The 15444-nt window shown below is 38.0% G+C and overlaps 1 protein-coding gene across 1 annotated transcript; it reads left to right on the forward strand.

Moving 5' to 3' along the window:
• The first annotated feature begins 454 nt into the window (after nucleotides 1-454).
• LOC306866390 (prosaposin receptor GPR37-like) lies at nucleotides 455-7771 on the forward strand. Its single transcript, XM_079411577.1, has 2 exons — nucleotides 455-1687; nucleotides 4566-7771. Exons 1-2 carry the CDS (start codon nucleotides 707-709, stop codon nucleotides 5388-5390), a joined length of 1806 nt encoding a protein of 601 aa, XP_079267703.1. The 5' UTR covers nucleotides 455-706; the 3' UTR covers nucleotides 5391-7771.
• The last annotated feature ends 7673 nt before the right edge of the window (nucleotides 7772-15444 follow it).

The raw sequence follows: 15444 nt of genomic DNA on the forward strand, positions 1-15444 counted from the left end.
GACAATTTGATTCAAAGTAAAGAAATCATAGCTGACCACCTGTGATGAACAAGAAAAAAAGGAATGTTTTGTGTTAAGAAATGTCAATACATGATGGTCAAGCACAATCCATAAATTCATATTGTAAAATAAAACAATAAAACACCTTTATATTTATAATACATCTGTTCAGTCTTTTCTGCAGGATTCACATGGATTTCCGGTTAGAACCTTGAAAAGTAATTGGCTAGTTCTGTAAAGAGTATATTGAAAAACTCTTTTCTGTTTACTTGTTTTGCTTAGACCTGTTTGTGTCATTATTTAACTAGCCATGTGAATGTAACAGCATCAACAGCCGGTGGTTGTTGCTGGAAACACACTGCAGTTATGTTTCCGTCCGCTAGGTGGACATCTGTGAGAGTGACAGAAATTCATATCATTGAGCTGGATCAGGATTCAGGAGCCCATGAACGGCACTCAAGGACTCTCACTTTATCGAGATGCTGGATGCGCTTGGCGTGTATATTTTTCGTCATACGAAACGCTAGGAAATATTTCAGAGGTTAAGGCTTCAATTAGTTTTCAATTGTTTGGTTAATCACCTGTTTGATCAAGTATTTCCACATTTTTTCCTCAGTTCTGCTGTTATAATATTACTCCTGGGATTTAAAAATGGAAACTGGAGATGCTCATCTAAACGAGGGACCAGCGAACGGAACTAAGCTTGATGTTTGCTCTACAACTTTGCCTTAACAATACTGGAATTATCAGTTTTGGATATTTTCGAGGAATATACGCAATGGAAATGCAATTTTTAACTGTATTTTGTTTGCTAATTTGTTGTGAACTCTCAGTAGTTCTCGCGCGTAATAACACGGCAGATTTAACGTCAAAAATCGTTTCATCCTATAAAGTGCGTGAAATCAATACAGACAGCCGTGAACGACGTGTAACTTTAAATAAAATCAATTATGAAACAGGTAAGGAGCTTACAGGTGTGCTTTCATCCAGCAGGACTACCATAAACTTAATGCCGGTGAATGGGAGCGATAACACAACGGTGAGAGCATCTTTCAGGCAAAAGTTGGATCAAATGGACAAATATAACAAAACAAAATCATTTCTTAAGGAAACACACGGCGAAATTCGCGTTAAAAGGCGTTTTCGTCTACATGAAAGAGTAACGGTCGTTAAACGCGAGACGATGGCGCGAAATGAGTCTGGCGGGAATCAAACCGTCAATTCGCCAGATAATGAACTTGGACGCGTGGAAACATTACCTAAACCTGTAGCTCAGATCCAGCCTACAGACGTTCCCACTGAGTTCACGTCTATCCCTGAATGGGGCACCTCGCCTGTGGAGGACTTTGAGGAAGTCTTCACCCCGTTCATTCCCTTTAATACACGATCAAAACCTCCAGGGGTGAAGAACCCGTTTTACCCCGTGACAGGTGAATCGTACGGTGCATATGCTGTCATGTGCATCTCCATCCTCATTTTCACTGTGGGAATTGTTGGGAATATAGCAATCATGTGCATAGTGTGCCACAATTACTACATGAGAAGCATTTCAAACTCCTTGCTGGCCAACCTCGCCCTGTGGGATTTTGTCATCCTCTTTTTCTGCTTGCCACTCGTTATATTCCATGAACTCACTAAGGATTGGCTCCTTGGGGAATTCTCCTGTAAAATCATTCCATACATTGAGGTAAAACTGCGTTTGGTCACTTTTAATGGATGATTGAAATGCAGTTTGTGTTTCTGATCTGTAATATTCTTGGTATTATGCTTACTATTTCAAAATGAGTATGTTAATGGTAAGATGTATTGATACTAAAACTATATGCTGTATTAGTAATATAGGAAATAAGTTTGGATAAAGTTCATATGAGACCATGCTTGATCACATACTGTACATCACATACTAGAATGTTTTCATGCCATTTAATGCAGCCTACAGGAGGTCCAACGGCATATGGTTTAAGGTGAACCTTGGGACTTGCATTGGTCAGACTGATGATTGAGTGGGCCGGGCCTGGTTTCAGGATTGAGCTTCAGTTCATTCTAGCAGGTTCTCAAAGATAATCACACTTTCAAACATGAAGCTGGTTAAACTGTAGTAAAGTTGCTGGTTTCCCATTTCAGGTAAACGCAGCACATTTGATATTCACACGTCATTCGTCATTTTATACGTGTCAGCATGTATTGTGTATCAGAATTAAAAATTATACAACTTGATGTTGTTTGAATCTGAAATGCCACTAAAAGTTTTTATTTATGCCAGAAACGCTTCGTATTTGACTGTAGGTAACAAAGCGGAGTACTCAAGGGAAGTGTTAAATTTTCCTTCAAATGTCAGTTCTACTAAACCATACGTGTTATGCTAGTCAAGTAAGTTGCTATACATATTGACTTAAACAAACTTGCTTGGCAAAAACTGTTTGTCCTTCAGGACAGTTGTTGACCCAAAAGAGGAACTGACTGTAAAAGACGTTATTTACACCAATACACTTATAGCACCTTTTGTGGCAACATTGAGATTGCAGAACGTTTTTGCATTGCATTATTTCAGTCAACCTTCTGGGTTCACGTACTGGCGTAAAAAGCTACACCATTCAGTGTCTGTCCAATTTCACACAATGTAAGATTTGCAATGCAATTTCTGGATTGTTGCATACTTTATTTCGTGATCCGGCCTCTTGACAGACTTATGTCAAAGCACTCTATGTATTGTACAAGTTTAAACCACTAATTAAACATATAATTCAACAAATTTCCAGAGCTGATTTGTTGGTATTTTAAAAATGGAAGCTGTTCACACATTTTAAAATTAAAAATGCTGTTAAATAAACAAAAAGGCTGCATGTGTGAAAGTGTGTAGACAACAGGAATTCAGTGCAAATGTATACGTGTAGGTCAGGACAGACATCTTGGCTGTGTTTCTTCATCCTCAGTAAGGGGGAGTGTCTCCCATGCAGACACAAAGAGATAGTGGTATTGCCCAGGGGCAGTTTTCAGATATCATGTGTTCCTGAGGAACTGACCTGATTGGTGCCATAGATGTGGCTTTAATCTTTAATAATGACACACTACAGAGCGCTAGGGCCTACACCCTAGATTAAAAACATCCTGCTAACTTGATCACTATGTTTCAACCTAACAATGGGCTTAAATGGAAAGGCTGTGGTTTTTATGCACAATCTAGTGGGGTTAAATTTCCTTGTCGTTCCACAGGTTTAGGAGTTCAATACATGTTCTGCTCAATTGACAGCCCTTGTGGCATAATGTTGGTTACTAATTAATTCTGACTTATTCCTCATTCTTGAATATTTTTTTGAGGATTCAAATGTAGAAATGTTAATATTTGTATAAAAACACTTACATTAATTCTTCTGTTAAAATCTTTATTTAAAACTTTCATGGATTATTTGAGCTTTATGTTTGTTCTTGACACTTTAGGTATTAAATTGTCATTTATATTTATGCATTTGGCAAACAGTTTTATCCAAAGCAGCTTATGTTGCATTCAGCGCAGCCATTTTATGAGTTCTTGCTTTGCCTGGGAATCGAACCCATGACTTTGGTGTTGCTAGTGCCATGCTCTAGTAAACAATTTTTCGCTTTAAAATCATGTTTATGCACATATTGTGTATGTCTTGTGACTTACTATTGAGTGTTTAAAAGTTTACGAATTTGCCCGATTCACTCCCATTGTAAGTGCCTCACTATAAAGCCCAAAGTATGCTTCAGTGTTTAGACATATGCATGACACAAATTTTGTCCAATTTCAAAAATTGTTGTTCCAAAATTAGCAACACTGGCCCGGGCCGCTGTTTCACAATAGAAAACGAAAATAAAGAGACAAAATAACAACAACGTAGTGGAGACTGCAACAACAACAGATGCCTGCGTTGACAAGCACTTGTGTAAGCGGGATATTAGATAGAAACAACTTTGGTTTGTTTAAAAGAGTAAAAAGACATTTTTATTGGTCATAACTTCGGGAGAAAATAGAGCAGACGCTAGACAGAGATGAAGCTCTCTAGACTGCATGTGTCAATCGCCTGTGTTTGCATATACCTTTGAAAGGCTGGGCGTTCAGATGTACAAACATGCTAGCATATACATACACAAACGAAGTATACTTTTGGCTTAACCCATACTTTTGCTTTTTTTATGTCAGTTTAAAGGGATAGGCTAGTTCACTCAAAAAATTCAAATTTTGTCATTGCTCAAGTTGTTCTAAACCTCTATGAGTGAGAATGTTGGTAACCAAATGGTAGCCATTGAATTCCATAGTAGGCCTATATTTTTTTTTTCCATGCAATGGAAGTCAATGGTTACTGTCAGTTGTTTGGTTACCAACATTCTTCAAAACATTCTTTTGTGCTCAACAGAATAAAGAAACCCACACAGGGTTAATAATGTTAACCCACTCATTTTTTGGGTGAACTGTCCAGTAGAACCTGGAAAAAATGTTAATAGAACCTGGAATGTTCCTTGATCCAATTTTTGTCCAGGTTTTTCAGTGGAAGAATTTTCTAAAAGTTTATTTATAATGACCACACATCCCCTTTACCTTGCAGGTGGCATCTTTAGGAGTAACTACCTTCACTCTTTGTGCTTTGTGCATTGACCGTTTCCGTGCAGCAAGCAACGTCCAGATGTACTACGAGATGATCGAGAACTGCACCTCTACTACAGCCAAGTTAACCGTGATCTGGCTGGGTGCTCTGCTCCTCGCCCTGCCCGAGCTCCTCATCCGGCAGCTGGTGAAAGAGGAGCGTGAGCCTCCTGAGGTGATACCTTGCGAACATTGCGTAGTCCGAATCTCCACGGCTCTCCCAGACACACTTTACGTGCTCGGACTTACCTACAACAGCGCTCGCCTGTGGTGGTACTTCGGCTGCTACTTCTGCCTGCCCACCCTCTTCACCATCATCAGCTCGGTGGTGACTGCACGCAAAATCCGCAAGGCCGAGCGCACCAGCGTCCGAGGCAACCGCAATCAGATCCAACTGGAAAGCCAAATGAACTGCATTGTGGTTGCTTTGGCTATCCTGTACGGCTTTTGCGTCATTCCGGAGAACATCAGCAACATCGTATCGGTGTACATGGCTACAGGCATTCCACGTCGTACGCTGGATATCCTGCATCTGGTGAGTCAGATGATGCTGTTCTGCAAGTCCGCGGTAACGCCTGTCCTGCTTCTGGCGCTCTGTCGGCCCTTCAGCAAAGCCTTCCTGGACTGCTGCTGCTGCTGTTTTGAGGAGTGCGGCCCACCAAAGTCCTCCGAGCCCAACAGTGATGACAACGATCAGGACGGCACCACCGAACTGGAGCTTTCACCCTACAGCACTGTAGTCCGCAGGGATCCATCTACCTTCCCAATAGCAGGAACGCACTGTTAAGTACCTTACCTTACCTAATGGCTAAACATTACCAAGGGCTTAGATTTACAAAATAAACCAGTTGAGAGATGTTATTTTCACAGGTTGTGCAATTTTGTGCAGTTTCTGTTTATACTCGACTTTGTTTTGGGAGAGATGCCCAAAAACTGGATATTTTACTTTGTGAAAATAGGGACAACGAGCCACATTTATCCCAGGCCACGTTGTCTTAGAGATGCTACTGCCTATTGATGTTTACAAAGGAAGACTTGAGTACCTTGTGTAGTTTCTTGGAAGTTTATAGAAAGTTTAGAATGATTATGAATTAACTCACAGGCATTTGTTATATTTGCACAGTTTTCTTACCCCTGTATCGTTTTTTTCCATTTAATTTGGTGTATTTGTGTTTTTGTTTCGTTTTTTCGAAGTGTCTCTGAAGCTTATGGATGTTAATAGAAAATGGCTGTTCGTAGTATGTTTTGGTGTTGTGGAAACTGGCGATTCTTCTGAATCGGTTTAATGTTAAGCCTAGCTCCCTTGCTATGTAAGTATTAAATTCACTGTGTATTTGCTAGCAGAAGAACTTGTGATGCTCATCAGCCACCGGAAAGCACTGAAGAAGCTGTTTAGTCAAGACATGTCACTTTAATAAAAAACAACAACAAAGCTGATTGGTTCATGTTGCATATGCAGCCAATGAGCTTGCTTCTTTATATTTAAAAGGCTGGTTAGCATTCACTAGAGCAGTGCGCTTTCAGAGTTCCTCTGAAACCCTTCACCTCCCCAGCTCCACCTTTATAGATCTACTGTGGGTTATTTTATATGCTATTTGTGCAACAGCAGTATGTCTGAAATACTCACAGCACCATATTGGCGTATGAATTGGCAGTAGCAAGTTCCTGCACTTACTTTGCAGCACTTGCAGCAGCAATAATGTACAACAATAACCAACAGCAGCAGCAATAAACCAGCAGCAGCGTAGCACATCTATTGTGCCAAGACCAATACATTGACATTGTCTTATACTGTACATAACATGCTAAAATCTTTTATGAAGTGAAACTAGAGATTTGAGAATTTTTGTTATTCAGTTTATGGTAAATTGAAGACCAGGGGCCTCATGTATAAACACTGTTTTCCTCACACGTATCCGGATTTATAAAAAATAAACTTGGCGTAAATATGTGCGCACCGTACAGATGCACTCTTTTTCCTGTAGTGATAAAAGTAATGAAGTAAACAAGGATTTTAAACTCTTGTTTTCATTTCGATATACACATTTACATTAAATATTCCCCTCTCATTAATGGAGATAAGCACTGAAATTGGCCTGCATAAAGTCATTTCGTAGGAGTTAAAACAAAATTATATGAATTTAGACATATTTATAGTGGATGCGCTTGATCACTTTTCCTGTGGCATGCTATGTTTTAATGACGGCGAGTGCTATTATAATTCATATTTATACTAAACTACAGATCTCATGTTATGAGAATTTTATTTTAATTTTTTTAGCAAGAACAATGATCAATGATGCGCACTTACTTAGATACTGGTGGACACTGCTGAATTCGAACGGCCCATTATCCGATTTAAATTGGTCCAATGATGATAACTTACTGTACAACCGCAGCTGCACGGAGGTGTTGATGGTGTGTTGGGGGGGTGAATGTCAAGAGACACCCTCTATACCACGACTGAGGTGAGACCCTTGAGCAAGGCACCGAACCCCCAACTGCTCCCTGGGCGCCACAGCATTGGCTGCCCACTGCTGTGTGTGTGTGTGTGTTCACTTCTCACTTGGATGGATTAAATGCAGAGCACAAATTCCAAGTATGGGACACCATATACGTCACGTCTCTCCTCCTAAAGCTACAAATACAAGTGTATTTTATACTTTTATATTTTCACATACGGACAATAACCTTTTCTCAATATGTGTTCTTGTCTGTTCTTGTGAACTTGTGAAAATTCAAAATATTACTGTTATTCTGTCATGAAATGTAGTTTCAAGAATTTTTCAGGCGAGAATGTAAATTTGTTTAAAACTCAAATCTGTGGTTTGTTTATAAAGATATAGTGCCTATTTGAAAATTTGCTATGCCGATTTCGAAGCTCAAGGCGATCACCAGGCGCTCAGTGCTCATGTAGCCGCCTCGAGCAGCCTTACGCTCGGATAGTCCTTCTGACATTTGCCACTGGCTCTGATGTCTCTGTGGTAATTAAACGAGAATCAATTCATTTTGTGTATATTTTACAGGCATTCGTGGTCTCATGACAGAGCTGACTTTGTAGCAAAAGTTTGAATTTGAATTGTTTTGTCTTTATTTCCTCTTATATAAGCCTCTTATACTTTGTACTTATACTTTTATAATGGCTATTATTGTTCATTAAAACTGACATAAAAGAGGCAGAGTTGTGCTTATTGTCGCGGTTTATTGTCGATCGCTACTTTCCGGCATACACCTATCAAGTAAAGGGTACTGTGGGCAGTGGAAACGCAAGCCTGATCAGGGTTACCCATACCGAATCGTACTGTACTGAACTGTACTGTGCCACTCAGTGGAAACGAGGCATTAATGTCTTTGTACCTTTGACGGTGTTAAACATGGTGTCACATGGATGAGAATATGCATGGAAATGATATGCAGATGAGGTTATGCATAGTAAAACGAGGCGTTGTAAGCCCCATATATGGTTATTTCTGGGAGGAGACGAGGTGGAGATGCACGTACACACAATCTTCCCCTGACTGGGACTTATAAAGGGATTTTGGCGGTTTTATAAATCTGAAAACTTGTGTGCGTACACAAAATCTAGCGTTTGTGCGTACGTACACTTTTAGGATTAAATCTACGGAGAGTTTTATACATGAGGCCCCTGGAGATCCTAACAAATCATTTTTTTCTCCAGTGGCAAGTTCACAGGCCTTTGGGTCATTACAGTTCTTTCCTAGCACACAAGGGCTATTGTTTAATGCTGTGGCCAGTTCAACATTAGGCATTCATACTACAGCGGATTCCATGACCTCACGGACAGAAGTGCGGACTGGATTGGGAGTGTGGGGAAAGATGTAGGAAGCCTGTTTGGCTTAAATGGACAGCTGGAGTTTCGTTATTGTGGTCTGGTTGATTAATGGCCATTTAGTGTCAAAGAAATGTTGTACTTTTGCGCTGCTTGAAGAACAATTTCATCTCTTTTACTTTACATTTAAGCTCACTTAAAACCTAGTGAGTCACCTTGCTCTCTGTTTCCTACATAGACATCTTCCTTCCAAGGCAGCATCATAACAGAAATAGAAATCTCAAGTGACTGATTTTTTTGAAGAATGCTTTCTGGTGGATAATGTGACACTGAAGACTTGAGAAACTTTCTTCTGTGGAACACAAAAGATATTCTGAAAAATATCCAGTGATTTGGACCCCATTGACTTCAACTGTATGGACAAAAACATTTGACATTTTTCAAAACATCTTCTTTGGTGTTGAACAAAAGAGAGTCATACAAATTTGGAACAATGCAAAAGTGATCTCCATCTTCTCTGTATAATCAACTTTTTTCTAGCATGACTTTCAAAATAAGTTTCTATCATGATTAGCTTTTATTTTAAGGCACTCTGAGTGTTCGTTGATGACATTCTCATGCATATTTAAGTAGACTGCATCATTCAAACCCACACTTCGGCCTAATAAATGATTCATAGGGCACCAACAAACAGTCATTCTTTAGAACAATGTATATTAATATTTCATGAATGATGAGCACTTTGTGCCACTACAATGCATACTTAAGATGTTGTTTGGTCATGAAAGGACTAAATTCATTGTTTGTCTCACATTTTTGTTTTTTCTAACTCATATTACTTTTTATTAGGGCAATTTATTAATTTCTTATGCCAGATTTACTATAGCATTTCTTAATTTTTTTCATAATCTTAATTTCTTTAATTTTTGCAAGTTATGCACAATATCTTCCCAGATAATGTTTACACTGATGGGAACAGTTTTAGGTGTTTGGGCCAGTGTGGTACCCATACTTATAATGGCTGTCCGCTTTTTAGCGTCTCTTAATTGGATCTATCTGATTGAGAGGATGCCATTCGTGGAAAAGAAGGGCTTTATTGTTTTGTTATTGCTTTTGTGGAACTGTCCCTCATTTCTAGGTCACCGCTTTTGATGGATGCTTGAATGCGTTAATGAGTTCCCTGTGAATTCTTCCCTGTGTGTGAGCGCCTCTCGTCTTTGTCACACACTGTATGTACTATTTGCAGTGCCCCTCCTCAGCTGCCCTATGAAGGGGAATTATGGGATTGTTGGCACTGCCAAGTTACTGTTTGTTGAAGGAGAATGTGAAAAACCTTTGAGTTTGTTAAAAGGTTGCTTTTGAAAAGCTTAATTGAACTGTTCCGATGTTCACACAACGGAACAGCCCACATCCTCTCCTGTTGCCCCGTCATCAGCATTATCCTCAAACTTTGATTTCATCCTAAGGGAAATCTTTGTGCCAACTTGACAACTCCATTGTCCATTGCATTAATAGACCCAGCCTTTTTAAAGGGATACTTCACCTAAAAATTCAAATTACCCCATGATTTTATTCCCTGTTCAATATTGGGTGATTATCCAAGACAAAAATGGGTCCCCAAACCTGTGGGATGGTGAAATTGTGCACCACATGACAACGGATGGGAAATGACCTTTGCTCATTTCATCATAATGAGTTTCTCATTAATTATTGAACTCTTTTTATCTCAACTTGGCAAAGTAATTTACTCGGTAACAAATGCTTTAATTAAAGTACTATTAATATTTATAAGGATTCATGGGCTATTATTTTATAATTGCTATTTGCATATAGAATTACAAATATATAGAGTGGTACCAAAAGTCTGAGATCAATTGTGGAAATGATTCTGTTTTGCTTTATTTTTAATTTAATTTTAAAGAAAATCAATATATTATTAGCAAAACAGGTGCAAATAAAGTGAAACTAATTACAATTCTCTAAGTCTAAAGGCCCAATTGAAACGATAGAACTATACTATAAGAACGAAGAACGATAACTATAAGCATATTAGTGTCCACACAAATGCACAATAACATTTGGTTTATTACTGTATAAGCACATAAGTTTTGTATTCTGTCACTTTAAATGATTGGGCGCTTTAATGCAGGATGGTTTCTAATTGGTTGTCAGTGTTTTTATTGTTCCTCCACTTATTGTTCATCCTGAAAGTCATTCCAATGATATCGTTCCTCAGTACTGTTATCATTGTAGCTGTGATGTGGATTTCACTATTTGCATAGAATTAGAACGATTATTAAAACTTTATAGTTATCAACCTTGGTGTGAATGGTCCTTAAGTCTTCAATTTCAAAATTGGTAATTTATACAATTGGAAAGTATCCAAATTAACTCATGTTTAGTCTTTTCATCTTCACCTCAAAAGCATAAAATTAAAGATGTATCCTCTTCAGCCTCAGCCTCATGTCCACAAAACTGAAGACTTTCAGACTGTAAGAAAGCGTACTATAGTCTTATATGAAAAAACCAGAGCTCACTTTAAATGTCAGATTAAAAAACAAAAACAAAAAAAACATTGTGCTACCCGAAGCATAGTGGCCCACAGGACTGAACATGCACCCTGAGTAGATGTTAATCAGCATTCTGAGCCACCACAGTTAAAAACAACCACCAGAAAAAAATGCTGTTCTTTAGGCATTTAGCCGTGTAGCTCGAATGCTAATACTGTACATGTGCATAAACAAGCATGTAATGAACCAGAAAAAAACACTGTCACTGCTCCCAAAGGGAATGAATGGAAAAACCCAATGTTTACACTAGTCTCAGATAGTTAGAACGATATTTGTAACAGAACCTGCGTGGAGGAGGGTTAAATGTGCATCATCATCCACTGGCATAATAATGCTTAACTGGGTGTATATGAACAATCTCAGCATTGTTTCCCTCCCTCATTCTCTCTCTGAAAGGGAGAAAACCTCCTTTTTCAACCATCCCTGTTCTTTAGTACTCGCATGTGAAGTTAGTTTTGACTTCTCAGCTCTGTTTTCTTTTACATTTACAAAAACAATAAGTCATTTTGATTTTTCGTTTTGAGTCATTTTCCATTTCCTCTTTCCTTTTCCATTCAGTATGTGCGTCTCTGTGAGCTTCTCAAGGAGCTTTGTCTCAGCGTATCAAAACATATCATTTTAGCAAAAAAAAAAAAGAATGAAATTTGCAGAGTTTCCATTTGGACAAAGGAAACGTTTGCGTCACTGTGGCATTCGGGCCGAAAAGGAAACAATCACTGCCCTGTGTGGACTTTTTATGGCATGTGGGAGAAAGCCAAATGAGCATTACTGGCCTGCGACTCAGTGGTCACAAACAAAAGGACCGCAAGAGACATTGAGGTGTTATAATTCGTTTTAAGCATTCAGGGGCCATGAGTCCAATAAACCACATGTGAAATATGTTTGCTTCAACACGCATTGATATCCAAAATTATGGCCACTTTCCCTTCTGAGGTGAATCCATTTAAAAGTTGCCAATATTGTAGATTTTGCTTTTCTTTATTGCTCCTTTTCAACTTTTAGAATGCAAAACTCTCTTCTTTAAAAACAGTTATTTTTTGTCAAAATCCTTTAAAGTGATACAATCAGAAAGTGTCTCTGCTCAGTTCAGTGGGTGAAAAGCTTCCGAATGCCACACGTTGCAAAGGTCACTTTTTTCCATTGCATTTCTCACAGGCTTTCGCAAGTATTGCCAGTTGCATGATAAAAAGGGCAGTTTACATTGAGGGGTTTCCAGAGAGAACTGTTATGGAAAGACATCAAAGGCGATATTGCATTTAATAATAATGGTCTTGTCACTTTAATGGATTCAGGAGGCCTGAGATAAAGCACTTCTTCACTAAAATGCAAGGTTGGAAAGGTCGCCATGAAATGTATTATTTCCCCTGAGCATTTTATGTTGCTTAAAATTATAGGCCTACAGAAATAAAGCAATTCAGAAACCTTTTGTATGATGTAAAGAAAAAAACTGATTTGATTTTTATTTTGATAAATTATATAGTTTTGTTTTATTTAAATGTACTGTAATTTATTTTATTAAATGTAACTATATTTATTTGGACATATTTTGACAACATTTATTGTTAAATTTAATCAAATAAATTTAAATAAAACAAATAACATTTTTAAAATGTAACACAATTATAGACAAAAATAGATATGGATTTTTTTTATTTTAATTGATTATATAAAATTATCTTTTCATTTATTATTAAATATATAAATGTTTTTAAACTCATATATTTGCAAAATAGGTGTTGTAAGAAGAGGAGGACAGCTGCTTATTACTCCGACGACAAAAATGACATTAAGCTGAAGAAGAGGAAAAGGAGTGAAGAAAGTGGAGAGAGGATGATGCTGGATATCACCCATCTGTGCACAGGAATGACAAGGCATTACTTCTGGGCCGTAGCTGACAAGTGAATTGAGTAAATGCCAATCGTGGCAGGCTTGTGCTAATGAGATTTCATTCCTGAGCCCCGAGCCAATCTTTCCTCATGCATGATGGAGTTTAATTATGTGTGTGTACAGAGATGAGCAAGATGTTTACCAGGACCATATCTTGGGCATGATGTTGTCCTAAATGAACTTCTCATTCACTCCCACCGTTCATGCCATCACAAATTTCCTCCATGAAAATTTTGAAGGGAAAAATGCATATTCATTTCATGCATAATTTACAAAGCTAGACTGCCTGACACACTCTGAAAAAGGAAAGTTCTTTATTGGCATCAATGAAGAACCCAATATCCCTGGAAACTTTCCATTCTATTAAAAAGGTTATTTATAGTGGAAAAGGTTCTTTAGATTGTTCACTTGAAAGTTATTGTACAAGAAAAAAAAAAAAAAATATATATATATATATATATATACTGTATACTTTTGGGAGCTTTGTTTAAGTGTACATTTTAAGATTTCTCATTCATTTTTATGACATTTCCAGACCTAGAAATCCCCTTTGCACCTTTCCTTGTATTTCCAGGTTTTCCATGATCATGGAAGAGCTGCAAGTCCACCTGATGGTTGCAGGTTGGGGTGGTTTTTGTGGTGGTTCAATCCAGTAGTCTCTGAGTAGTGCTGTCAAGCCTTTGGGTCACCGCATGATCTGAGCCCTTTATAGACAGTCACAAAGAGCTGAATGAGTTGATCTATGTGAACACTGACAGGCTATAGTCCTCAGACGCTGTATGCGGCTGACCTGTGTTTTAAATCAAAAGAATAATGATATCAGTGTTATCCTTAACAAATAATATTCATCTTCAATATCATTCGAATACAGTGGTGTGGTAAAAGAAACTCAACAGTAAAGATGAATCCATTTGAAAAATCACTGCTGAGCAGTCATTAGTTGATAGTTTGGAAAATTAAGAGAAGAAGTGACCAGCAATAACATATAAAAGGAGATTTGAGAATATGGACTTCTCAAATGGAACCAAGAACGTCAAACTGGAACGTCGCAAAAGTAGGTCAGCGGTAACCTTGTGTGCGATTAGTCAGAGGTGTTTTAGTCCACTGAAATCCTCAGACATTTGTGTTACAGGCATTATGAATCACATAACTCAAGGGCAAAACACTGACCATGTGTCATCATTCATTTGTATGTGAGAGAACAGAGGAACATTTCTATTACAGAAATTATATCAGGCCAGCTCATAATGCTGACCCCATCCTTAAGCTGGAGAGAGATCATTTTTTCTGAACTGAATTTTCATGTCTCTTCATTTGCTGCCATGTTTTGCTCCACGTAGGTCAATGACACCCTTGAGGGCACTTGGGGAGAAGTCACTTTTGATGTGTGTCTAAAGCATTTGGTTAAGATGAGTGTAAAAGCACTATGTACTGTAACTACTGTGTTTCTCTTTGTACTCATTTTTATACAGTACTGTAAACACCTGAGTTTTCAAGCTTCAAAATGAACACAAAATTATCATCTACTGCACATCCATAAAACAAGCGTTAAGTCATACAATAGATTTTTGTGAGGAACGGACCAAAAATTAAGATGTTAATTGAAGATCTTACCTTTCAGAGAAACGTTAACAAACCGATTGAGAACCAAAAAATCTGATTCACTATCGAATTATTCTCTGTATGATTGAGATGCACACATTGTGAACCGGATCAACCAACCGATTTAAAATATCTGATTCAAAAGAATGATTCATTAATGAATCGGACATCGTTTTCTCATGAATGTGATTTTGGTCTATTCTTCACACAGAGATACCATATAACAAAAGAAGATTAAGTAAGCCTAATATGGACCAGGGGCCTTTAGGCTTTTATGATACTGTATTCTAAATGTGTTCAGGAAAGTACATTCTGTAAAATTACTCCTTTTGTGTTTCAGAGAAGGTTTCGAAAGACATGAGTGTGAGTAAACGATGACGGTTTTCATTTTTGGGTGAAATATTCCTTTAATGTTGCTATATATAGTCATGTGGGTGTTTTGGGGAGGTTTAGTCTGACAGATGGTCTGAACGTCAGTAGGTCAACTTAAAGGGGAGCCATAAACACTACAAATCCTTGTTAGAGCAATGACAGCCCGCACTTTGTCCCGAGGCATCAACATATTCACAGGCATTAGAGAAAATTCACATCTTACTTATCTACAGCAACTGACTATATCTTTTGGTGAAATCCTCAAACAAGCAACTGTAAGAATGCATTAAAATTGCATCCATTCAAACCACACACACATAGGCTACACAGGCTACATATTAGGAATCACAGGTAGTTTGACTTAAATATGTTATTGCACACATTTAATGCATAAAAAAATATATTTTGTACGTTATCGCATATTAATGTATGCCCACACAAATTCCCAACAGCTTGCATTTTCTCACCCGTTCCTTTTAGCTGTATGTTTTCCTTTATTTTATAGAGTCACTGTTGCAGTCTCTGTTTGGTTACTCAATGGTAAAAGCTGTCTTTTGTCTGTCTAGGGACATTTGCGTCATGTCACCCTGTGGAAGCTCGGACCAGCCCCCTCTTCAGAA

This window comes from Barbus barbus (assembly GCF_936440315.1).
Source record: "Barbus barbus genome assembly, chromosome: 48".
Classification (NCBI taxonomy): Eukaryota; Metazoa; Chordata; class Actinopteri; order Cypriniformes; family Cyprinidae; genus Barbus; species Barbus barbus.